This window comes from Pseudophryne corroboree (assembly GCF_028390025.1).
Source record: "Pseudophryne corroboree isolate aPseCor3 chromosome 3 unlocalized genomic scaffold, aPseCor3.hap2 SUPER_3_unloc_20, whole genome shotgun sequence".
In the NCBI taxonomy this organism is placed as follows: Eukaryota; Metazoa; Chordata; class Amphibia; order Anura; family Myobatrachidae; genus Pseudophryne; species Pseudophryne corroboree.
The window spans coordinates 1,134,382-1,162,243 of record NW_026967509.1 but is presented as its reverse complement, the minus strand read 5'-3'; the positions used below and the strand labels follow the sequence as shown (position 1 = coordinate 1,162,243).

The 27,862-nt window shown below is 46.0% G+C and overlaps 1 protein-coding gene across 1 annotated transcript; it reads left to right on the top strand.

The window, feature by feature from the left end:
• Window positions 1–27,369, top strand: LOC134983667 (zinc finger protein 665-like). Its single transcript, XM_063949332.1, has 5 exons — window positions 1–190; window positions 3,021–3,099; window positions 3,218–3,315; window positions 3,473–3,968; window positions 24,503–27,369. The coding sequence occupies exons 2-5, from the start codon at window positions 3,066–3,068 to the stop codon at window positions 26,476–26,478; spliced, it is 2,604 nt and encodes an 867-aa protein (XP_063805402.1). The 5' UTR covers window positions 1–190; window positions 3,021–3,065; the 3' UTR covers window positions 26,479–27,369.
• Window positions 27,370–27,862: the final 493 nt, after the last annotated feature.

The following is a 27,862-nucleotide window of genomic DNA, read 5'->3' as shown; positions in this document are numbered from 1 at the left end:
TTACACAGTAGTGAAGAAGATCTCTGGTGAGTGTGAGACACCCAGCAGCAATCCTTGTGTCTCAGGTGGACTAAGCAGGACCCACAGCCCCATCACAGTGCCTCCACCTCACTCACTGATACATGAGAGAGACAGTGACCAGAAGATCCTGGAACTCACCAACAAGATCATTCAGCTGCTGACAGGAGAGGTGACTGCTGGGAATGGGGCATTATACAGTAACACTGGGGGATGTGACTGGGTGATGACTGGAGAGGTGACTGCTGGGAATGGGACATTATACAGTAACACCAGGGGACGTGTCTGGGTGATGACTGGAGAGGTGACTGCTGGGAATGGGACATTATACAGTAACACCAGGGGATGTGTCTGGGTGATGACTGGAGAGGTGACTGCTGGGAATGGGACATTATACAGTAACACCAGGGGACGTGTCTGAGTAATGCCTGGAGAGGTGACTGCTGGGAATGGGACATTATACAGTAACACCAGGGGACGTGTCTGGGTGATGACTGGAGAGGTGACTGCTGGGAATGGGACATTATACAGTAACACCAGGGGATGTGTCTGGGTGATGACTGGAGAGGTGACTGCTGGGAATGTGACATTATACAGTAACACCAGGGGACGTGTTTGGGTGATGACTGGAGAGGTGACTGCTGGGAATGGGACATTATACAGTAACACTAGGGGATGTGTCTGGGTGATAACTGGAGAGGTAACTGCTGGGATTGGGACATTATACAGTAACACCTTGGGATGTGTCTGGGTGATGTCTGGAGAGGTGACTGCTGGGAATTGGGCATTATACAATAACACCAGGGGATGTGTCTGGGTGATGTCTGGAGAGGTGACTGCTGGGAATGGGGCATTATACAGTAACACCAGGGGACGTGTCTGGGTGATGACTGGAGAGGTGACTGCTGGGAATGGGACATTATACAGTAACACCAGGGGATGTGACTGGGTGATGACTGGAGAGGTAACTGCTGGGATTGGGACATTATACAGTAACACCAGGAGACGTGTCTGGGTGATGACTGGAGAGGTGACTGCTGGGAATGGGGCATTATACAGTAACACCAGGGGATGTGTCTGGGTGATGACTGGAGAGGTGACTGCTGGGAATGGGACATTATACAGTAACACCAGGGGATGTGTCTGGGTGATGACTGGAGAGGTGACTGCTGGGAATGGGACATTATACAGTAACACCAGGGGATGTGTCTGGGTGATGTCTGGAGAGGTGACTGCTGGGAATGGGGCATTATACAATAACACCAGGGGATGTGTCTGGGTGATGTCTGGAGAGGTGACTGCTGGGAATGGGACATTATACAGTAACACCGGAGGACGTGTCTGGGTGATGACTGGAGAGGTGACTGCTGGGAATGAGGCATTATACAGTAACACCAGGTGATGTCTCAGGGTGATGACTTGAGAGGTGACTGCTGGGAATAGGACATTATACAGTAACACCAGGGGATGTGTCTGGGTGATGTCTGGAGAGGTGACTGCTGGGAATGGGGCATTATACAATAACACCAGGGGATGTGTCTGGGTGACGTCTGGAGAGGTGACTGCTGGTAATGGGACATTATACAGTAACACCGGGGGACGTGTCTGGGTGTTGACTGGAGAGGTGACTGCTGGGAATGGGGTATTATACAGTAACACCAGGGGATGTGTCTGGGTGATGACTGGAGAGGTGACTGCTGGGAATGGGACATTATACAGTAACACCAGGGGACGTGTCTGGGTGATGACTGGAGAGGTGACTGCTGGGAATGGGACATTATACAGTAACACCGGGGGACGTGTCTGGGTGATGACTGGAGAGGTGACTGCTGGGAATGGGGCATTATACAGTAACACCAGGTGATGTGTCAGGGTGATGACTGGAGAGGTGACTGCTGGGAATGGGACATTATACAGTAACACCAGGGGATGTGTCTGGGTGATGACTGGAGAGGTGACTGCTGGGAATGGGGTATTATACAGTAACACCAGGGGATGTGTCTGGGTGATGACTGGAGAGGTGACTGCTGGGAATGGGACATTATACAGTAACACCAGGGGATGTGTCTGGGTGATGACTGGAGAGGTGACTGCTGGGAATGGGACATTATACAGTAACACCAGGGGACGTGTCTGGGTGATGACTGGAGAGGTGACTGCTGGGAATGGGACATTATACAGTAACACCGGGGGACGTGTCTGGGTGATGACTGGAGAGGTGACTGCTGGGAATGGGGCATTATACAGTAACACCAGGTGATGTGTCAGGGTGATGACTGGAGAGGTGACTGCTGGGAATGGGACATTATACAGTAACACCAGGGGATGTGTCTGGGTGATGTCTGGAGAGGTGACTGCTGGGAATGGGACATTATACAATAACACCAGGGGATGTGTCTGGGTGATGTCTGGAGAGGCGACTGCTGGGAATGGGACATTATACAGTAACAACGGGGGACGTGTCTGGGTGATGACTGGAGAGGTGACTGCTGGGAATGGGGCATTATACAGTAACACCAGGGGACGTGTCTGGGTGATGACTGGAGAGGTGACTGCTGGGAATGGGACATTATACAGTAACACAAGGGGACGTGTCTGGGTGATGACTGGAGAGGTGACTGCTGGGAATGGGACATTATACAGTAACACCAGGGGATGTGTCTGGGTGATGACTGGAGATGTGACTGCTGGGAATGGGGCATTATACAGTAACACCAGGGGATGTGTCTGGGTGATGACTGGAGAGGTGACTGCTGGGAATGGGACATTATACAGTAACACCAGGGAACGTGTCTGGGTGATGACTGGAGAGGTGAATGCTGGGAATGGGACATTATACAGTAACACCAGGGGATGTGTCTGGGTGATGACTGGAGGGGTGACTGCTGGGAATGGGCCATTATACAGTAACACCAGGGAATGTGTCTGGGTGATGACTGTATTACTGTGTGTGTCAGGTTCCTATAAGGTGTCAGGATGTCACTGTCTATGTCTCCATGCAGGAGGGGGAGTATATAGAGGAACACAGGGGTCTGTACAAGGACGTGATGATGGAGAATCACCAGCCCCTCACATCACTGGGTAAGAGGAGACTGTCATGTATTGTACAGGGGAGAGCAGGTATGGGGGCCCCTATATACACACATCATCTGATAATCACATATATACACTGTACTCAGTCACTGTGTGTCTCCTACAGATGGACCCAGTAACAGAGATACCCCAGAGAGATGTCCCCGTCCTCTGTATTCCCAGGATTGTACAGAGGAGAATCACAGGATCCCACAGGAGGATCAGGTAGGTGGGATTTAGGATCTTAGCCTATATACCAAAGTGACCGTCACTATATGATCTGTAGGTGAGCTGTGTGTCTTATACACTGATATTATACTGTTTCACCTCAGTTTAATCTGACTGTATGCAAATGTCATTAGAGTGTTTGTTTGTTTTTTAGACACAACGTCTGTCTGATATTAAAATAGAAGGTACAGAGGGAGAAGAAGAGACGTATATGACTGATATAAAGGCAGAAGATATAGAGGGAGAAGAAGAGACGTATGTGACTGATATAAAGGCAGAAGATATAGAGGGAGAAGAAGAGACATATGTGACTGATATAAAGGCAGAAGATATAGAGGGAGAAGAAGAGACGTATGTGACTGATATAAAGGCAGAAGATATAGAGGGAGAAGAAGAGACGTATGTGACTGATATAAAGGCAGAAGATACAGAGGGAGAAGAAGAGACGTATGTGACTGATATAAAGGCAGAAGATATAGAGGGAGAAGAAGAGACGTATGTGACTGATATAAAGGCAGAAGATACAGAGGGAGAAGAAGAGACGTATGTGACTGATATGAAGGCAGAAGATATAGAGGGAGAAGAAGAGACGTATGTGAGGGGTGATCAGCAGTGTAAGGAGGAGGAGATCCCTACAGATATCAGCACAGGTGAGTAATAAACACTTATTACAGAAGTCATATATTCTCATTGCTCAGTCACTACAGCAATCTCTTATCCTACACCCTCCTCCGCCATCAGCCTTGTTCTCAGTTGGGTGTTTCTAACACAAGGCTATCCATGACAAATACCACATGTAGAGAGTTTTCTCATACGTCCTAGAGGATGCTGGGGACGCTTTGAGAACCATGGGGTAAAGACGGGATCCGCAGGAGACATGGGCACTTTAAGACTTTAAAAGGGGTGTGAACTAGCTCCTCCCTCTATGCCCCTCCTCCAGACTCCAGTTAGATTCTGTGCCCAGCGAGACTGGATACACTTAGGAGCTCTCCACAGTTTCTCAGAAAAAAGACTTTATTTAGGTTTATAATTTTCAGGGAGACCTGCTGGCTACAGGCTCTCTGCATCGTGGGAGTGAGGGGGGAGAAGCAGGACCTACTTCTGTGCGTTTAAGGGCTCTGCTTCTTAGGCTACTGGACACCATTAGCTCCAGAGGTTCAGATCACTTGGTGCGCCTAGCTGCTTGTTCCCGGAGCCGCACCGTCACCCCCCTCACAGAGCCAGAAGACAGAAGCCGGATGAGTAAAGAAAGATCAGAAGACTTTAGTGATGGCAGAAGACGGCAGTTGGATCCGACGACACGCCTGTCGTTCCTGGGTATGATTCTGAATACAGAATTACGGAGAGTTTTTCTTCCAGTGGAAAAGGCTCTGGAAATACAGAACATGGTAAAACAGATTCTGAAACCGGCAAAAGTGTCAGTTCTTCAATGCACTCGATTGCTGGGCAAGATGGTGGCGGCCTACGAAGCCATTCTGTATGGCAGGTTCCATGCCAGGGGTGCTTCAGTGGGACCTGCTGGACAAGTGGTCCGGGTCTCACCTGGACATGCACCGGAAAATACTCCTATCTTCCAGGACCATGATCTTCTTTCTGTGGTGGCTGCACAGTTCTCACCTTCTGGAGGGACGCAGGTTCGGGATTCAGGATTGGATCCTGGTGACCACAGATGCAAGTCTCCGAGGCTGGGGAGCAGTCACACAGGGGTGAAACTTTCAGGGAAAATGGTCAAGCCAGGAAGCTTGTCTACACATAAACATTCTGGAATTAAGGGCCATTTACAACGGCATTCTGCAAGCGGAATATCTTCGCGGTCTGCCCGTTTGATTCAATCAGACAACATAACAGCAGTGGCGTACGTAAAACACAAGGGCGGCTTTGTCTCACAAAAGCCCCTATTTGATTTTCCATGCTGATAGAGCGGAGTTGAGAACTCATCAGCAATTTCTACCAAAAGTGGTTTCCTCATTTCACGTAAACCAGCCTATTGTGGTGCCAGTGGCTACTGATGCCTTGGCGGAATCGAAGTCTCAATGTGGTCAGAGCTTTGAAAATCTATGTCGCCAGAACGGTGCAGATTAGGAAAACAGAGGCTCTGTTTGTCCTGTGGGCTCCCAACAAGATTGGGGCTCCTGCTTCCAAGCAGACTATTGCACGCTGGATCTGTAATACGATTCAGGAGGCTCATTCTATGGCAGGGTTGCTGTTACCGAAATCGGTGAAAGCCCATTCTACCAGAAAGGTGGACTCATTCTGGGCGGCTGCCCGAGGGGTCTCGGCATTACAGCTTTGCCGAGCAGCTACTTGGTCAGGTTCAAACACCTTTGCAAGGTTTTCCAAGTTTGATACCCTGGCCGAGGAGGACCTCTTATTTGGTCAATCGGTGCTGCAGAGTCATCCGCACTCTCCCGCCCGTTCTAGAGCTTTGGTATAAACCCCATGGTTCTTGAAGCATCCCCAGCATCCTCTAGGACGTATGAGAAAATAGGATTTTAATACCTACCGGTAAATCCTTTTCTCTTAGTCCGTAGAGGATGCTGGGCACGTGTCGCAGTGCAGATGGTATCTGCAGTTATTGGTTGTAGTTACTCTCATGTTGCATTAAGTACAGTCAGTCTGTGGCTGATGTTGGTCATGCCGTTGCATGCATGCATTGTTGAATGCCATGTTGTACGGTGTGTTTTGAGGTGTGAGCTGGTATGTATCTCACCTTAGTTTATAAAATTAAATAAATCCTTTTCCTCGGAATGTCCGTCTCCCTGGGCACAGTTCCTGTAACTGGAGTCTGGAGGAGGGGCATAGAGGGAGGAGCCAGTGCACATCCCTTTTAAAGTCTTAAAGTGCCCATATCTCCTGCGGATCCTGTCTATACCCCATGGTTCTTGAAGCATCCCCAGCATCTTCTACGGACTAAAAGAAAAGGATTTACCAGTAGGTATTAAAATCCTATTACATACAACACTATAATGTTATTAAAAGTAACAAGCAGAAGTTTATTAGTGATTAGATATAAATGTGTGTGTGTGTGTGTATCTTTCTTTCTCTCTGCCTGCCTGCCTGCTGCGGGGTACACTGGGCTCCACAATGATTGGACAATGGGGTGTAGAATATTTTTATATATATATATATATATATATATATATATATATATATATATATATTATTATATTATTATATTATTATATTATTATGTATAATATATTATATATTTCTCTGACGTCCTAGTGGATGCTGGGGACTCCGTAAGGACCATGGAGAATAGCGGCTAAGAAAGATTTGGGACTACCTGGTGTGCACTGGCTCCTCCCACTATGACCCTCCTCCAGACCTCAGTTAGAATCCTGTGCCCGGCCTGAGCTGGATGCACACTAGGGGCTCTCCTGAGCTCCTAGAAAGAAAAGTATATTTTAGTTTTTTTATTTTACAGTGAGACCTGCTAGCAACAGGCTCACTGCAACGAGGGACTAAGGGGAGAAGAAGCGAACCTACCTGCTTGCAGCTAGCTTGGGCTTCTTAGGCTACTATACACCATTAGCTCCAGAGGGATCGACCGCATGGAACCGGCCATTGATGTTCGGTCCAGGAGCCGCGCCGCCGTCCACCTTACAGAGCCAGAAGCAAGAAGAGTCCGGAAAATCGGCGGCTGAAGACCTCAGTCTTCTCCAAGGTAGCGCACAGCACTGCAGCTGTGCGCCTTTGCTCCTCATACACACTTCACACTCCGGTCACTGAGGGTGCAGGGCGCTAGGGGGGGGGGGGGGGGCGCCCTGAGCAGCAATAAATACACCTTGGCTGGCAAATATATCACAATATATAGCCCCAGAGGCTATATATGTGATAATTACCCCTGCCAGAATACAGAAAACAGCGGGAGAAAAGTCAGCCGAAAAGGGGGCAGAGCTATCTCCCTCAGCACACTGGCGCCATTTCTCCCTCACAGCTCCGCTGGAAGGAAGCTCCCTGGCTCTCCCCTGCAGACTACACTACAGAAAGGGTTAAAAAGAGAGGGGGGGGCACTAAAATTAGGCGCAATATACATATACAGCAGCTATAAGGGGATATAATTTAGTTAATCCCTGTATTATATAGTGCTCTGGTGTGTGCTGGCATACTCTTACTCTGTCTCCCCAAAGGGCTTTGTGGGGTCCTGTCTTCTATCAGAGCATTCCCTGTGTGTGTGCGGTGTGTCGGTGCGGCTGTGTCGACATGTTTGATGAGGAGGCTGATGTGGAGGAGGAGCAGGTGCCTATAAATGTGTTGTCACCCCCTGCGGAGCAGACACCTGAGTGGATGGACTTGTGGAAGGAATTACGCGAAAGAGTCGACTCCTTACATAAAAAATTTGACGACATGCCAAATGCGGGACAGCCGGCTTCTCAGCTCGTGCCTGCCCAGGCGTCTCAAAGGCCATCCGAGGCTTTAAAGCGCCCGCTACCTCAGATGGCAGACACGGATGTCGACACGGATACTGATACCAGTGTCGACGACGATGACGCAAATGTAATGTCCACTAGGGCCACTCGTTATATGATTGAGGCAATGAAAAATGTTTTATACATTTCTGATGTAACCCCAGGTACCACAAAAAAGGGTATTATGTTTGGGGAGAAAAAACTACCTGTAGTCTTTTTCCCTTCTGAAGAATTAAATGAGGTGTGTGAGGTAGCGTGGGCTTCCCCCGATAGAAAATTGGTGATTTCAAAAAAATTACTAATGGCGTACCCTTTACCGCCAGAGGATAGGTCACGTTGGGAAACACCACCTAGGGTGGATAAAGCGCTTACACGTCTATCAAAAAAGATGGCACTACCGTCTCCGGATACGGCCGCCCTAAAGGAACCTGCTGATAGAAAGCAGGAGGCTCTCCTGAAGGCTATATATACACACACTGGTGTTATACTGAGACCAGCTATTGCTTCAGCGTGGATGTGCAGTGCTGCAGCTGCGTGGTCAGAATCCCTGTCAGAAAACATTGACACCCTAGACAGGGACACTATATTGCTTAACATAGAGCATATTAAAGACGCGGTCTTTTACATAAGAGATGCACAGAGGGATATTTGCCGGCTGGCATCTAAAATCAGTGCACTGTCCATTTCTGCCAGGAGAGGGTTATGGACCCGGCAGTGGACAGGGGATGCAGATTCTAAAAGGCACATGGAAGTTTTGCCTTACAAGGGTGAGGAGTTGTTCGGGGATGGTCTTACGGACCTGGTGTCCACAGCACCGGCTGGGAAGTCAGCTTTTTTACCACATGTCCCCTCACAACCAAAGAAAGCACCGTATTATCAGGTGCAGTCCTTTCGTCCCCAAAAGAGCAGGCAAGGTAGAGGCGCGTCCTTTCTGTTAGGTTCCTGATGCTCAGAACAAGGGAGATGCTCATGAAGTGAGTCCAGAGCACCAGCACGTAACGCTGGGAAAGGGGAATGGAAAGGGAATAGCCCCAGGCGCCCTAACTCTGTTGTCTCACCCGTGCTGTCAGAAATCCCTTGCGAGACTATGGTTTCTTGAGCCCCTGGCAGCCACGTTTGAAAGGCGGATTATGTCTGCCCAACTCCGGTGCCCCCCGGTCTTAGTGAGAGACAAAGGGAAATCTGAGACAGGATGATAACAAGAGGCCCTCTAACTAAGCAAACAGGCCAGGGGCTACAAGCTAACTAAAACCTTAAGTATGTGCGGAGAAACCGCCAAAGGAAAATAACAACAAAGGAAATGCTGATCACACGCCGACACAATACCCTTGTGTACCGGCGGTGACAGCACAAGCAGAATCCTCTGCAAAACACCAGGGACAGAAACAATAATGAAATATAGCGGCCTAGGCCAACGGACGCGGCAGTGCCGCTACTCACGGAACCGGTACGAATACTGGCAAACGGACAGGAACCCTCAATGATGCCGACACACACTCTCAGAACTGGAGGACAGGCAGAATCCCAAACGACAGACCGGTGGATCCCAGGAAACCAGGAAATTGACCAAGGACAGGCAAAGCCACTTGGACCTCGGGGCAGGAACGCCTCACAGCAGGACACTGGATCAGACACAGGAATCGACACAGGGACTGACACAGGAATCGACACAGGAATCAAAACAGGGACTGACAGGAACCAGCTCAGACTTCAAACAGACTGCAACCAAGAAATATCGCCAGCATCTGCGAACTGCAATCAGCCAGCATATAACAGAGAGGCCTAATTAATAATCCAGTGCAGCTGGCCTATTGCAAGACTCCAAGCTGACAAGATGCAATTAGCAGCCAGATGAGGCTGAACACATGGCAACAAGCTGCAATTGCACAGACTCACCAGCGGCAGCAGACAAGAGCATTCTAAAACGGAGCAGCAGGAAATCCTGGCATGCAAGATAACTTTATAAACATAATATAGGAATGAACCACTACCTGTGGTTCATAACAGTATCCCCTCCTTAAGGGTGAGCTCCGAGCACCCCATGACACCCACGGGGAACATAAACAGTAGTATAACATAAAATGCATAACAAAAATGCAAAACAGGAATGAGCCACAGCCGTGGCTCATAACACTTTCTGCCCAGAGGCAGAGGTAGAGGAAAAAAGCTGCAGCATTCAGCCATTTCCCAGGAACAAAAGTCCTCCCCCGCTTCATCAGCTAAGTCAGCCGCATGATGCTTGGGCTCAACAGGCGGTGCCAGGTACGGTGGGGGCCCGTCTCAAAAATTTCAGCAATCAGTGGGCTCGCTCACAAGTGGATCCCTGGATTCTTCAAGTGGTATCTCAGCGGTACAAGCTGGAATTCGAGACATTACCCCCCCCCCCCCCCCCCCCCCGCCGTTTCCTCAAATCTGCCTTACCAACGACTCCCTCAGACAGGGAGGCTGTGTTAGAGGCAATTCACAAGCTGTATTCCCAGCAGGTGATAGTCAAAGTGCCCCTACTTCAACAAGGACGGGGTTACTATTCCACAATGTTTGTGGTACTGAAACCGGACGGTTCGGTGAGACCCATTTAAAATGTAAAATTCTTGAACACGTATATAAAAAAAATTCAGGTTCACGATGGAATCGCTCAGGGCGGTTGTTGCAAGCCTGGAAGAGGGGGATTACATGGTATCTCTGGACATCAAGGATGCTTACCTACATGTCCCCATTTACCATCCTCACCAGGAGTACCTCAGATTTGTGGTACAGGATTGTCATTACCAATTCCAGACGTTGCAGTTCGGCCTGTCCACGGCACCGAGGGTATTTACCAAGGTAATGGCCGAAATGATGATACTCCTTCGAAAAAAGGGAGTTTTAATTATCCCATACTTGGACGATCTCCTGATAAAAGCGAGATCCAGAGAGCAGTTGTTAGTGGGCGTAGCACTACACCAGCATGGTTGGATTCTGAATATTCCAAAGTCACAGCTGGTTCCTGCGACACGTCTACTGTTCCTGGGAATGATTCTGGACACAGTCCAGAAAAAAGTGTTTCTCCCAGAGGAGAAAGCCAAGGAGCTGTCGTCTCTGGTCAGAGGCCTCCTAAAACCAAAACAGGTGTCGGTGCATCACTGCACACGAGTCCTGGGAAAGATGGTAGCTTCCTACGAAGCGATCCCATTCGGCAGGTTCCATGCCAGAATATTTCAGTGGGACCTCTTGGACCAATGGTCCGGATCGCATCTTCAAATGCAACGGCTGATAACCCTGTCTCCAAGGACCAGGGTGTCTCTCTTGTGGTGGCTGCAGAGTGCTCATCTCGTGTAGGGCCGCAGATTCGGCATACAGGACTGAATCCTGGTGACCACGGGTGCCAGCCTTCGAGGCTGGGGGGGCATTCACGCTGGGAAGAAACTTCCAAGGACTTTGGACAAGTCACGAGACTTCCCTACACATAAATGTTCTGGAACTGAGGGCCATTTACAATGCCCTGAGTCAGGCAAAGGCCCTGCTTCAAAACCAACCGGTTCTGATCCAGTCAGACAACATCACGGCTGTCGCCCATGTAAACCGACAGGGCGGCACAAGAAGCAGGGCGGCGATGGCAGAAGCCACAAGGATTCTCCGATGGGTGGAAAATCACGTGTTAGCACTGTCAGCAGTGTTCATTCTGGGAGTGGACAACTGGGAAGCGGACTTCCTCAGCAGACACGACCTCCACCCGGGAGAGTGGGGACTTCATCCAGAAGTCTTCCAACAGATAGTAAACCTTTGGGAAAAGCCACAGGTGGACATGATAGCGTCCCGCCTAAACAAAAATCTCGAAAACTATTGCACCAGGTCAAGGGACCCTCAGGCGATAGCGGTGGACGCTCTAGTGACACCGTGGGTGTACCGGACGGTTTATGTGTTCCCTCCTCTTCCTCTCATACCCAAGGTACTGAGGATAATAAGGAAAAAAGGAGTAAGAACTATACTCATTGTTCCGGATTGGCCAAGTGTTAGGGTCTCCTGCCCTGTGCTGCCACGTCGTCATGGCAACCGGGAGACAAGTGCTAGCGGAGTAACCTGAGCACAGCTGATACTCCGGTTCGGGTCTTTTGCTGTGCAGTGGTTACAGGCTCTGTGCACGGCAGGGGGTCCGGTGCTGGTTTTTGTGCTCACAGTCTGTGAGGTCTGAATGGGGCGTGGACAGCACCTGCTTTATAAGGCTTCTTCTCAGGTTAAGCAGATGCTGCTGAATCTTTGTTGGTTAGTCAGTTCCTGAAAGTTAGCCAGTACTGTGTAGCTTTGTATATGTTGTTGCTTACTGCAAATAGGCCTGGGGATTTGGTACTACACTCTGCCAATCCAGACCTAGCAGCAAGACTGGAGTCAGTCGTTTTATCTTGCTGGGGTTCTTTTACTACTCTGTGAACTTAGCAAGTTTGCGGCTGTATTCTAAGACTTGCCTGCCTAAATCCTGTCTCACTGTGCAAGGTGTCAGGGGTCAGTTTAGTGGCAGTAAGCTGAACCTGTGCACTGCAAGTGAGAATTAGGATTGTGGAGACTCTCCTTGTGTCTATCATTCCATCTCTGACCAAGGAGTTTACTGCCACACCCGTTGGTAACCCTTTAGGGTTTTGCTGTTGCCCTTAGCAACATCATTTCGGGTTCTCTACGTATTAAAACTGCTTTTCCCGGGGAGGACGTGCCCCTGGAGAGCTCCTGCTGATACAAGCTCCATTTCTACTTTAAAATAGCCCTCACGCTGCCTATAGACCCTAAACACTGTCCCACACTACTATCTACAACTAGGGACACGCTGGCAGAGAGCTGCGGAGCCGAAGCACAGGCCTGCCCTGTGCTTGCAGGTTGCGGCCCTCCCCACAAGGTGAAGCCGGGACCTAAATTTTCATCCACCCCCGCCTGAGAGTGCCCGACTTCCGGCCGCCTTAAGAAACCCCACAAAACCTACCCCGACGTCCTGCAGGGAGCCCCTTGCTTGGAAAGCCTTAGAGGGGGGGCTGGGACGAGCCGGGGAGCCTCGGGAGCTGCAGGGCCGGAGACGAGCTGCGGAGGTCCGGTGGCGGCGGCCATCTTGGATGTGGCGTCTGCCGGAAAGCAGGCGCCGCACTTATACAACTACACTGCGGGCTGCGGCGGTGACAGGGGAGAACTAGCGGAGGGTGCGGCGGGTACCTGGAGGTCAGGAGGGGTCTGGCACCACAGAGATACAGCTGGAACACTAAGGGTGAAAAAACGCTGCACAGCAAAGACGTCGGCCATCTTGGAGGTGGCAAGATAGACCTCTCTTCCCTGAATGGTGCTGCCCCCGCTGGAGCTAAGTGGAAACACACTCCTAGTTCCAACAGAATTAATCCAAATGATTTAACACCCCAGACCCTGCACCCTGCAGCTGCTGCTATACCATTCCATAACCCCAAAGAAAGAAGTTTGTTGCACCGGGACGCTCTCCTGGGGATCCTTCTCACTGATCTCACTGATTACTAGGACCGAGGTCCTATAAAAGATGTAGCACTGCAGATGCCCGACTTCCTCCCTCACCCGGACCAATTGTTGAATACGTAACACCCGGGTGGACCTTACTCGAAATCAACCCTTAAACGGACGTTTTTATCCTACCAGATATTATGAGCAGAGCGAACACCAGAGCTAAAAAAACGGGAGCTTCACAAGATATCTCGCAACATTTCTCACGCCGGGAAAAACTGTCTGAAACCCCATCTCCGCCCCCACCAATGCCTACCCCCATCATGGACCAGGCGGAAGCACCTTCAACCAAGGCGGACATTCAATCCCTTCAAAACATGATCTTGGACCTTAAGAACTCCTTCACGACAGCTCTTCAATCAGCGATCGGGGAATTAAAATCAGATATAGTGGCTCTAGACTCCCGCACAACCGCACTGGAATCAAGGGAAGACCACCATCAGAACTTCCATAAACAAGTGGGCGAAGACATGAGCTACCTATCCAGCGAGCTGGAAATTCTCAAGGATAAGGTGGAGGATAGCGAAAATCGCGAAAGACGGAACAATCTACGCGTCCGCAATATTCCAGAATCTGTCTCAACTTCCGAACTGGAACCATACCTCCGTCGCTTGTTCCTTCACTTGGTCCCGTCACTTACAGATTCAGCCATCTCGATAGAGAGAGCGCACCGCGCCCTGAGACCTAAACCAAAGGATTCTGACCCTCCTCGCGACGTCATCCTCCGGTTTCTGTCCTTTAAGATCAAAAATAGCATCACACTGGCGTGCAGGAATTCAACTACAATATTATTTGAAGACTCCCGGATTCAGATCTACCAAGACTTGTCACCGGTGACCATCGCCAAACGGCGTGATTTACGTGCTGTCACCTCTACACTGCGCGACAATGGATATAAATACCGCTGGGGTTTTCCATTTCGCCTCATTTTGGAGATTGATGGCAAGGTTCACACCATCCGCTCTCCTGATGAAGGGGACAAGCTTCTTCGAAAGCTGCAGCTGTCCCCGACTGCTACTTCATAGCTCTGTCGCTCATTACGTTTATGTTTGAATTTTATGTTTTTATAACGTTTAGTATGATTGATTTTGTTCTCAACTTTGCTCAAATGCCATGTAATCCATGTTTTGGGTAACTTATTAGTATACTACTGTCCCTCTTACTGTTATCACACAATGCTTATGTTGGCGGACTTTTATACTCCGCGTATTGCAGCGTTGTTGTTTCGCCGGTCTGGCCGGCGGCTCGGAGACTGGGCCCGGTGGTTGGTGTCCAGAATTGACCCCTTTTTTTGACGCCATGGAGCCTGTCTCTGGACGCCGACCTGTTCGGCGATGTTAATGTATGCTCTTATGTTATTATGTTGTTATCCTATTGATACTGGTTGTAACATGATCACTTTTTCGCTAGCGTTTGGTATCTAGGACTGATCCGCCCTGGAGCCAAGTTCTGGGTAGTTATAAGAAAGTCCATTATTATTATTTTCGGTGTAATCTTGGTCTCGGGTGGGGGGGGACGGGGCTCTGTCCTGACACATCCTCCCCCGACTCATAGGGATCACAGATACATTCAAACATAGCGGGTTGATACCCTCTTTTGCTAAACTGCATTTATATCCCGCAAGTGAGCTCTTTCTCTTTTCTAGAGCTCAATCTTGGCAGTCGAGTATCCTGCCTACTGGATACTACGCCTGCTTATTTCTTTTCTGCTTCTCTTTCTTCTATTTTCTTCCTCTTTACCTTTCTCCTTGGTTTTTGTCTTTTTGTCTATCCTGACAGAGTCCGGGATCCTAGGAGTTACAGGCGAACCACTCCCACTCTTGCTTTAACCATGCCATTAACATGCCTGTCCATCAATGTCAAGGGACTGAATACTCCCCAGAAACGTTCTCATCTCCACAGATCTCTTAAAACGTTAAAAGGTGACGTGGTTTTCTTACAGGAGACACATTTGAAAGCTGACTCCCACCCCTCCCTGACGTCTAAACAATTTCCCATGGCCTGGTACTCCAATCATGCAGCAAAAAGACATGGGGTGGCCATCTTGGTAAAAGGGTCAGTCCCTTTCCAATTTCTAGATTGTAAACACGACAATGAGGGACGTTACATAATGGTACGAGGAAAAATTGGACACGAGGAGGTTACCTTGGCTAATCTATACGCTCCAAACACTGCCCAATCTAAATTCTTCCGTAAGTTTTTTCACGACCTTGACTCATATAGACGAGGCAAAACACTGGTCGGAGGTGATTTTAATATGGCTCTCGCAAACATGGACCGATCCGGCCCTTTGCGCAGCGGTCAAACCCTAAACTCCTCAGTATTACATAGGTGCATGGCCGAGGCTGGTCTGTTCGATGTATGGCGTTTTCTTAACCCGACTACCCGAGACTACACTTTTTATTCCAACCCACATGACGTATACTCTCGCATTGACATGTTTTTGAGTTGTGCACCCCTCTCCCGGACCGCTCACTCTTCCTCAATATCCCCGCTTACCTGGACTGACCACGCGGCTTTAGTTGCGACATTTGACATTTTTGATATCCCCGACGGTAGACCGACGTGGAGACTTAACGAGACTTTATTGAAGATTCCTAAATTCCAAGACTTAATTAAAATTGAGCTTAGGGAATATTTTACGGTCAATGTGGAAAGTGATTGCAGCATAGCCACTATATGGGAAGCCCATAAGGCGGTCATCAGGGGGTCTATTATACAATTTGCATCCCGCCGTAAGAAAACGCGGGAAAACCAAATCACTTTACTAACAAATAACATTGCAACATTGGATCAGGAACACAAACGTACACGCTCTAAAAAAACTCTAGCCGAACTCTCTAAGGCACGTGATGGCCTACAATCACTTTTGGCGGAGAACGTAGAGCGCTCACTTCGATGGGCTAACCAAACGTTCTACGACAGAGGTAATAAAGCACACACCTTGTTGGCCAACCGCCTGCGCGCCAAAAAGGCTAACCAATGCATCCACTCAATAAGACAGCCCTCAGGTAAGATTACTTACGACCCCAAAAAAATCAATAGTGTCTTTTTTGATTATTATAAGACACTTTATAATCTTGATCCCCCGTCCGACCCTTTAGCACAAGCCGATCGGACACAACAATACCTAGACACATGCGCTCTCCCTCGGTTAGACGAGGAGACTAACACTGCTCTTAATGCAGACATCTCTGCTGAGGAAATTGAGGCTGCATTAAAAACCCAGAAACCCTCTAAAGCACCTGGCCCGGATGGATATCCGATGGTGTACTATAAAACCTTCGCCCCTCAACTTATTCCTCATATGGTATCTTTGTTTAATAAAATATTCCAGGGCACACCATTTCACACGGACTCAACGACATCCCGTATTATAGTAATTCCAAAACCCGGAAAGGATCCCTCGTATTGCTCAAACTACAGACCCATATCCTTGATAAATACAGATCTCAAACTTTTTGCCAAAATACTGGCATCACGCCTAAACGCTGTACTGCCGTCACTAATAGATCCTGATCAAGTAGGATTTGTCCCCGGCCGTCAGGCCTCGGACAACACCAGACGTATTGTTAACTTGATTCACCAAATAAATACAACAAAAACACCAGCGATTGCTCTGGCTCTAGATGCCGAAAAGGCATTTGATCGCATCTCTTGGCCCTTTTTGTTTTCTACCTTATCCGCATTTGGCTTTCATGGACACTTTATCACGGCAATAGCGGCTCTCTATTCTAACCCCTCATCAGCGGTCCTGACCAATGGCTTGAGCTCACATCGAATCAACCTGAAGAATGGTACTAGGCAGGGATGCCCTCTCTCACCCCTACTTTTTGCCCTATGCATTGAACCCCTGGCAGCCCGAATCAGACTTAATACAGATATTGGGGGCGTTACAGTGGGTCAGAATCAGTATAAAATATCTCTGTTTGCAGACGACGTATTCTTGACTCTTACTAACCCTTTGATATCTCTCCCTAACTTACAGAGTGAACTACTTTTATATGGTTCCCTCTCTGGATACAAAATAAATCACACCAAGTCCGAGGCCCTTACATTTAATGTTCCACCCCATACCCATAGGATTCTAACGTCTTCTTTCCCTTTTCTTTGGAGACCCTCAGCTATTAAATACCTTGGCATATTTATTACCAAATCCTACACCAGCCTATTTCAGGCTAATTATGTTCCCATAATTAAAACTCTCACACAAGATTTAGATAAATGGGACCGTTTATTTATTTCATGGATCGGGCGGATCAATGCTCTAAAAATGAATCTCCTCCCCCGTATTCTTTACCTGTTTCAGACCATTCCAATAATGGTGCCCAGAGTGACTTTGGCATCCTTGCAATCACAGTGCAACAAATTTGTCTGGGCTCGTCGTAAATCTCGATTACGACGAGCTATGTTGACTAAGAGTGCCACCTCAGGGGGTTTGGGTTACCCTGACCTTCAGGCTTATTTTAACGCATGTCACCTTAACCACATAGTGTCCTGGCACTCCCCCCAAGGGATCAGAAAATGGGTAGATATCGAGAATTCGCTATATCAGGGAGTCCCCCTCGACTCTCTTACCTGGCTTCCCAGGTCTTGCAGACCAGCCTCGGCCTACTCAGTCCCCACGATTAAATTCACACTTCAACTGTGGGATAAACTCCGCAGCACCCATAATCTATCTTCATACCCCTCACCCTTATCACCCATCTGGGGTCACCCCGCCTTCCCCTCAGGATGCGAGCGAAGAATGGCGGCCCCATGGCAATCCCAGGGTATCACGAGATTCCTCCATGTTAAAGGCCACTCAGCTCCGACCACTTTTGGAGACATTCAAGAGCGCTTTGGTATCCCATCCTCGTGTCAATACCATTATATCCAAATTCTCAGCTTTCTCAAATCACAGCTTAAAACCACCCCTCTGAAAACGCCCACCTCCTATGAGTATATGTGTTTACGCTCAATTGGCAAAAAGGGGAATATCTCAACAATATACAACTCAATCTTGGCACCTGACCCCCCAATCCGAGAACCCCACGAATTAGCCTGGGAATCAGATCTCTCCCAGCCGCTGGAAGACGATCAATGGGAGGAAATTAGAATGCGTATCGCTAAGGCTTCAATTAGTGTAGCACTTAAGGAAACATGTTATAAAGTCTACACCAGGTGGTATTTGGTCCCCTCCAGACTTCACGCCATTTTCCCCACAACCTCTAACCTGTGCTGGAGACAATGTGGAGAGGAGGGAACCTTTTTTCACATATGGTGGACTTGCCCCTCTATCCGCCCCCTCTGGAACACGGTTGAAGCACTTATTGCTCAAACCTGCGGACATTCCTTTGACCTCTCCCCCGACATCGCTTTGCTTCACGCCCCCATACAATCAATGCCCAAAACCCAAGACAAGCTAATCATGCAGCTTTGCATGGCGGCTAAAGCACTGATCGCTAAATGCTGGAAAGACCATAAGCCACCCTCCAAAGCTGTACTGATGACTAAAATTAATCACATAGCCAATATGGAATACATTACAAGCCTAAGGAATAACACTGTGGCGCAGTTCCACAACACCTGGTCTCCTTGGTACCTCGCCCGCTCTCTACTGATGCCCGGACTCTGCTAGGACTGCTAATATCACTAATATAGCTAATGCTGCTAATACCGCTAGCATTACTATTTCCTCTAGCTCACCAATTGTCCCTCCTTCTAGTACCACAACAGAAGAATATCCCCAACCTCTTGCTTCCTTATAGGGAACCTTCTTAATCTTCCTCCTCTACTAACTCCCGTATGCTCGCTTCTCCACTCCCTTCCCCCTCCTTCTCTTTCTTGCTTCTATCCTCCATAGATTTACACTCAGTTTGGATACAGAATCAATCCGATAAATAAAAAATAAATTGAGAATTGTTTAGCTTCACAGGTGGACTGTCATAAGACACATTTTGATGTTACCGGTTCACCTTCGGTTCCATAAAACTGTCTTTACGAAGTTGGTATGATATGTACTCACCATGTATACCTGTTTATGTCCTCAACCTGTACAACCTACCTATTGTTGTTGTTTTAAACACTGTTCATTCTCAATAAAAAATTCTAACTTTAAAACTGCTTTTCCCATCTGAGCATTACTAATACTAGGGAGATACCCAGTTCCTTAGCCTCTGGGCTTCTCTGTTCACTTTGTGTGTATTTTGTTACCCTATCACCTTCTGTGTACGTAATGTCATATTCCCCAGTCTGTCTGTGAGTTCATTTGTTTTGCATACCTATCCATTCAGACACCAGTACATTCCTGCAGGCACTGGTGTGCATAACACCAAGAAGGTCTTGGTACCCGAAACTTCAATAGTTAATCTCAGAGGACCCATGGCCTCTGCCGCTCAGACAGGACCTGCTGCAGCAGGGGCCCTGTCTGTTCCAAGACTTAACGCGGCTGCGTTTGACGGCATGGCGGTTGAACGCCGGATCCTAAAGGAAAAGGGCATTCCGGAAGAAGTCATTCCTACGCTGATTAAAGCCAGGAAAGATGTAACTGCAAAACATTATCACCGCATATGGCGAAAATATGTTGCTTGGTGTGAGGCCAGAAAGGCCCCAACAGAGGAATTTCAACTGGGTCGATTTCTACACTTCCTACAGGCAGGAGTGACTATGGCCCTGAAATTAGGCTCCATTAAGGTACAGATCTTGGCTCTGTCGATTTTCTTCCAGGAAGAACTAGCTTCACTACCTGAAGTTCAGACATTTGTAAAAGGAGTGCTGCATATTCAGCCCCCTTTTGTGCCTCCAGTGGCACCTTGGGATCTTAACGTGGTGTTGAGTTTCTTAAAATCACATTGGGTTGAGCCACTAAAAACCGTGGATCTAAAATATCTCACGTGGAAAGTGGTCATGTTATTGGCCTTGGCTTCGGCCAGGCGTGTATCAGAATTGGCGGCTTTGTCATGTAAAAGCCCTTATCTGATTTTCCATATGCATAGGGCGGAATTGAGGACTCGTCCCCAGTTTCTCCCTAAGGCGGTGTCAGCTTTTCACTTGAACCAACCTATTGTAGTGCCTGCGGCTAATAGGGACTTGGAGGATTCCAAGTTACTGGACTTAGTCAGGGCCTTGAAAATGTATGTTTCCAGGACGGCTGGAGTCAGAAAAACTGACTTGCTATTTATCCTGTATGCACCCAACAAGATGGGTGCTCCTGCTTCTAAGCAGACTATTGCTCGCTGGATTTGTAGCACAATTCAGCTGGCGCATTCTGCGGCTGGACTGCCGTATCCTAAATCAGTAAAGGCCCATTCCACAAGGAAGGTGGGCTCATCTTGGGCGGCTGCCCGAGGGGTCTTGGCTTTACAACTTTGCCGAGCTGCTACTTGGTCAGGGGCAAACACGTTTGCAAAATTCTACAAATTTGATACCCTGGCTGAGGAGGACCTGGAGTTCTCTCATTCGGTGCTGCAGAGTCATCCGCACTCTCCCGCCCGTTTGGGAGCTTTGGTATAATCCCCATGGTCCTTACGGAGTCCCCAGCATCCACTAGGACGTCAGAGAAAATACGATTTTGCTCACCGGTAAATCTATTTCCCGTAGTCCATAGTGGATGCTGGGCGCCCGTCCCAAGTGCGGACTGTCTGCATTACTTGTATATAGTTATTGTTAACTAAAAGGGTTATTATTGAGCCATCTGTTGAGAGGCTCTGTTATGTTCATACTGTTAACTGGGTATAATATCACGAGTTATATGGTGTGATTGGTGTGGCTGGTATGAGTCTTACCCGGGATTCAAAATCCATCGCTATTGTGTCAGCTCTTCCGGGCACAGTATCCTAGCTGAGGTCTGGAGGAGGGTCATACTGGGAGGAGCCAGTGCACACCAGGTAGTCCTAAATCTTTCTTAGATGTGCCCAGTCTCCTGCGGAGCCGCTATTCCCCATGGTCCTTACGGAGTCCCCAGCATCCACTACGGACTACGAGAAATAGATTTACCGCTGAGTAAAATCTTATTATAAATAAATATATATATATATATATATATATATATATATATATATATAGATATAGATTATAGATAGATATAGATATAGATTATAGATAGAGATATAGATATATATTAGATATATATATATATATATATAGAGAGAGAGAGAGAGAGAGAGATATAGATAGATATAGATAGAGATATATAGATATATATATATATATATATATATATATATATATATATATATGTGAGGACTGGCACTCCAAGGATCCAAAACCAACAATGTAAGTGCCCAGGTGCCAGAAAAATAATTCAATAGCAGAGTGAGAGGATCCGGCACTCAAAGGACTAAATATGAGCAATAAGCTGGTACAAGTAATGAGCTGACAGCGCAGCATCAGGAAGTCAACGTTTCATTTATTTAGCATAAATTTCGTCAGGACATTCTTGTCCTGACGAAATTTATGCTAAATAAATGAAACGTTGACTTCCTGAATAAGTGTCCCGAGAGGGACTTGAAAAATAGAGACACTTATTCTAGGAGTTTAGAATAACAGATATACAGTTATAGAGAAAGCATATACCTCTAGGACACTCTTCATTGTTCCAATATGAGAATTTAGGAACTATACGGATGACATCTAGTGCGCAGCTTTTTCATTTTAATCACAATTTCTATCTTATTTACACTCTTACCTTTTTTTCTTAAAATTCGCTGGTTTTATTATATATAATAATAAAAGTTATATTTTAATATAAGATTGTGTGCACCACTTTAGGGCATTCCGAACCCTCTTTCTTCCCTTTTTTTGTGCAGATTTATTTTGCCCGTGGTAGCACCCCCTAAACTGTCATGAATAACACAGATGTGTTTGGGACAAAATAAATAAGGGGTCATTTTCATAGAAGTTATTCAACCTGTGCGACCAGTACTACAGTCACTACCTATCGTAAAATATTTCTGGCACTTAATACGCAGATATGCTGAATTAAAATTTACAAATTATGTCCCATTTACCCCGGAGTGGGCAATTTTTGGAATGGTTAATCCTATGCTTCGAATAACCCCGGGTAGTAAGAAATTACTACTGGCCATAAGCGCAGCGGGTAAAAAAAAACTATATTGCAGAGTTGGCTTGATAATTCACCCCCTCAGTTGCCATTGTTTTTTTAATAAACGATACTTTCTGTTTCGAATGGACTGGATGGAGACACTCCTGCATAAGGAAAGGGAAGTGGAGCGTTTTTTTTCACTCTGGGAGTCGTACATAGACACGCTCCCACTTACCACTAGAAATCAGATTCATTATAGTCTTAAAGACACCACATGGTATCTTACCAGGCTGATAACCCATGATCCTCCGATAGCCTTGGCGTAGGGAGGGGGAGGGGGACACCTACTCTTGCATATTGGCCGTTGTTGAGGTTCAGGACTCGCAGTATTATTTGTGTTTGTATGTTAAAAAAAATTTTTGGGACATTGCTGTTGACGATTACTGATTTATACTGATATACAATAAGTTTTCCTCGACACCAAGAGATGTACACCTTGAACACTTAATGTTATACTCAGATTTACTTATTTGTATGACTGACTGTTTCCACTATAACGAGAATTTGTATCAATGTACGATATCTGCTCTGTCCACATTTTGCAACTGGACGTATCAAATCAACATTGTAACTATTGTGGTATGTTTGTATCACTTCTTTGTTGCCGCAATAAAAAAAATAAAAAAAATAAAAAATATTTAAATATATATATATATATATATATATATATTGTGTGTGCACCACCATAGCGCATTTCGAATTCTTTCTTCTTTTTTCTCCTGGAAACTATAGATCAGTAAGACAATACAGAAGGAAACTATAGCTCAGTAAGACAATACAGTAAGAAACTGTAGGTCAGTAAGACAATACAGTAGGAAACTGTAGGTCAGTAAGACAATACAGTAGGAAACTGAAGGTCAGTAAGACAATACAGTAGGAAACTATAGGTCAGTAAGACAATACAGTAGGAAACTATAGGTCAGTAAGACAATACAGTAGGAAACTAGGTCAGTAAAAGAATACAAAAGGAAACTAGGTCAGTAAGACATTACAATAAAACTATAGGTCAGTAAGACAATACAGTAAAACTGAAGGTCAGTAAGACAATACAGTAGGAAACTATAGGTCAGTAAAACAATACAGTAGTAAACTGAAGGTTAGTAAGACAATACAGTAGGAAACTAGGTCAGTAAAACAATACAGAAGGAAATTCTAGGTTAGTAAGACAATATGGAAGGAAACTATAGGTCAGTAAGATAATACATTAGGAAACTAGGTCAATACGACAATATAGTAAGAAACTATAGGTCAGAAACACAATACAGTAGGAAACCTTTAAAAAGCCTTTTTATACGAGTTCCTCCTAACACTGCACAACTGCTCAGTGCGCAGACATTTGTGCGCAAAGTATAAAAAACTTGCAGTAAAACCTATGGAAGATTTTCACCACTATTTGCGGCTAAATGGATAGGGAATTTTTTGCGATTAACTGAATCCCCCCCATAAAGTGTTTTTACATACAGTATGATGTTACATTGAGATTACCGCTGGAGGAAACTCTGCCACAATATAATTGAATGTAATTTAGCCCATCCTCGTATGGGTGTAATATATTAATATATTCTTACTGAACAGGATTACCAGCACTGAATCAGTTATCACCCAATATAATATACATGCCGATGTTTAATAACAAATACACTTGTTTTTTTTATTACATTATTCACCTTTATACATTTACTTCTGTGTTTTATATATCACTGATTTAGCTTACATACTTTACTGTACTTAATAAAGGTTATATATTATTTATTAGTGCGCAAACAGGACAGCACTTTATCTTCTTTGCTGTTTTATTATTGCAAAGCCCATGTCACCTCCAGTAATCCCAGATGAGCGTCCGTGTCACCTCTAGTAATCCCACATGAGCGTCCGTGTCACCTCTAGTAATCCCACATGAGCGTCCGTGTCACCTCTTGTAATTCCACATGAACGTCCATGTCACCTCTAGTAATCTTACATGAGCGTCCATGTCACCTCTAGTAATCCCACATGAGCGTCCATGTCACATCTAGTAATCCCACACAAGCGTCCGTGTCACCTCTAGTAATCCCACATGATCAAGTTCCAGTCTAAGCATCCTAGCTTTTTTGTTTTTTAATGATTACAGGTAAAAAAATGTCAGTTATAAAATTATATATTGTTAACTGTAACACCCTTGGTCTTGTCTACTCATTTTATATATTAATGTATTTTATTTCCAGCAAATGGACACACAAGCAGGAATATCACAGAAGGACATCTAATGGTATCCCCGGATTGTGACATAAAAGATAATGATAGTAGACCTGATTCTCCAGGAGATAACCTCATTACCCCAATTATACATCCAGCTCTATCAGCTGATCCCTCTGATCCTAGGAAATGTTATCCTGATCACTCTGATATTGGTGCATCTGTTACAGCTCTGACAGTAGATACAGTGTTTCCATGTTCTATAGATGCCAAATGTTTTACACAGAATACAAAGTGTATTACCCATCAGCCAGCTAAGGCAGGTGAGAGGCCATTTCCATGTTCTGAGTGTGGGAAATGTTTTACATACAAATCAGCTTTTGTTACACATCAGAGAAGTCACACAGGTGAGAAGCCATTTCCATGTTCTGAGTGTGGGAAATGTTTTACACAAAAATCAGCTCTTGTTACACATCAGAGAAGTCACACAGGTGAAAAGCCATATTCCTGTTCTGAGTGTAGGAAATGTTTTCCACGGAAATCAGATCTTGTTACACATCAGAGAAGTCACACAGGTGAGAAGCCATATTCCTGTTCTGAGTGTGGGAAATGTTTTGTATATAAATCAAGTCTTGTTACACATCAGAGAAGTCACAGAGGTGAGAAGCCATATTCCTGTTCTCACTGTGGGAAATGTTTTGCATTAAAATCTTATCTTGTTACACATCAGAAAAGTCACACAGATGAGAAGCCATATTCCTGTATTGAGTGTGGGAAATGTTTTGCATTGAAATCACATCTTGTTACACATCAGAGAAGTCACAGAGGTGAGAAGCCATATTCCTGTTCTCAGTGTGGGAAATGTTTTGCATCAAAATCATATCTAGTTACACATCAAAAAAGTCACACAGATGAGAAGCCATATTCCTGTATTGAGTGTGGGAAATGTTTTGCATTGAAATCACATCTTGTTAAACATCATATAAGTCACACAGGTGAGAAGCCATATTCCTGTTCTCAGTGTGGGAAATGTTTTGCATCACAATCAAATTTTGTTACACATCAGAAAAGCCACAGAGGTGAGAAGCCGTATTCCTGTTCTGAGTGTGGGAAATGCTTTACATATAAATCATATCTTGTTACACATCATATAAGTCACACAGGTGAGATGCCATTTCCCTGTTCTGAGTGTGGGAAATGCTTTACATATAAATCACATCTTGTTACACATCAGAGAAGTCACACAGGTGAGAAGCCATATTCCTGTTCTCAGTGTGGGAAATGTTTTGCATCGAAATCATATTTTGTTACACATCAGAAAAGTCACACAGGTGAGAAGCCATATTCCTGTATTGAGTGTGGGAAATGCTTTGCATGTAAATCACATCTTGTTACACATCAGAGAAGTCACACAGGTGAGAAGCCGTATTCCTGTTCTGAGTGTGGGAAATGTTTTGCACAGACATCAGCTTTTGTTATACATCAGAGAAGTCACACAGGTGAGAAGCCATATACCTGTGCTGAGTGTAGGAAGTGTTTTCCACGGAAATCAGATCTTGTTACACATCAGAGAAGTCACACAGGTGAGAAGCCATATTCCTGTTTTGAGTGTGGGAAATGTTTTACACAGAAATCAGCTCTTGTTAGACATCAGAGAAGTCACACAGGTGAGAAGCCGTATACCTGTCCTGAGTGTGGGAAATGCTTTACATATAAATCAGCTCTTGTTACACATCAGAGAAGTCACACAGGTGAGAACCCTTATTCCTGTTCTGAGTGTGGGAAATATTTTGCATGGAAATACGATCTTGTTAAACATCAGAGAAGTCACACAGGTGAGAAGCCGTATTCCTGTTCTGAGTGTGGGAAATGTTTTGCATGGAAATCAGATCTTGTTAAACATCAGAGAAGTCACACAGGTGAGAAGCCGTATTCCTGTTCTGAGTGTGGGAAATGTTTTGCATGGAAATCAGTTCTTGTTAAACATCAGCGATTTCACAGGTGAGAATCCATTTTCATGCTGTGAGAGAAATAAATCCGCTCTTGTTGAACATATTAGACATTACCCAAGTCTGTAACCATTTAAATCTTCTGGAGTATAATTATCACTGTTGTGCAATGTTCCTCAAGGGTCAATCCTATCTCCTATGCTTTATAAAATATACATGCTACCATGGGTTATATAATCAGACATCATGGTCTGGTCTACCACTGCTATGTAGATGACCTGCTTTTTGCTCCATATACTGAGAACTTAATACCAATCCTAAATGGTTGTCTAGCTGAGCGCCTGGGGTGGATGATGCCAGCCCAGCATTACATGGTCCAAGGTACTAGAAGCAGCTTCTGCCTCCTTACTGCCCTGCTGGCTTCTACAGATGAAGGATTGTTACCAGCAGTACCAAGAATCTCCTGTCATTCATTTATGGGTTGAACTTTTAGCTTTGCAGCCCTGACCATGGAACTCACTGCCTTGCACAGTCCAAGAGGCCTCCACTCTAGAGACCTTCACAAACAGACTGATGACTGTTACTCACGCTTTTCATTAATGTACCTCTATTTACTTACTAAATAATACATCCCAAATGCTTAGGTCTTTTTTCTGCTGTTTATTTTGTATCGTGTGCTTTGTATAAATGTGAATGTCTAATACCAGTTTGCACAATCTGTATTGCTGCACGACAGTATGGCGGCCATTGGAACGTGTTTTCACTTCTAGTTTGCCTAACTTGTTGCAGACACTCATCTTGATAAGGAGTGCTGAGTGTTTTCTGATACAAGATCCTATCCATATATACCCTGTACATTATCATGTGCATTAGAGTCACCCGGGTTCCATCTGCGGTGGTTTGTTGTATGTTACATCTATATGGTGCGGATACTCCCCTGTATGATTCCATAATAAAAGCTTTTGTTTGCATCTAATTATAGCTGTATAGCTTTATTTCTCTTACGTCCTAGAGGATGCTGGGGACTCTGTAAGGACCATGGGGTATAGACGGGCTCCGCAGGAGATATGGACACTCTAAAGAACTTTTATTATGGGTGTGCACTGGCTCCTCCCTCTATGCCCCTCCTCCAGACCTCAGTTAGATTCTGTGCCCAGATGAGAATTGGTGCATTACAGGAACTCTACTGAGTTTCTCTGATAAAAGACTTTTGTTAGGTTTTTTTATTTTCAGGGAGCACTGCTGGCAACAGGCTCCTTGCATCGTGGGACTGAGGAGAGCGAAACAGACCTACTTAAATGATAGGATCTGCTTCTTAGGCTACTGGACACCATTAGCTCCAGAGGGATTGGAACGCAGGTTTCCCCCTGCCGTTCATCTCAGAGCCGCACCGCCGTCCTCGCAGAGCCGGAAGATAGAAGCCGGGCGAGTATAAGAAAA

Bases quoted from the DNA above. Each gene is read 5' to 3' on its own strand.
- LOC134983667 (XM_063949332.1), top strand. From the start codon at position 3,066: ATGATGGAGAATCACCAGCCCCTCACATCACTGG. The intron at 3,100-3,217 runs GTAAGAGGAGAC...TGTCTCCTACAG, and splicing joins CCAGCCCCTCACATCACTGG to ATGGACCCAGTAACAGAGAT. The intron at 3,969-24,502 runs GTGAGTAATAAA...TTTTATTTCCAG, and splicing joins CCCTACAGATATCAGCACAG to CAAATGGACACACAAGCAGG.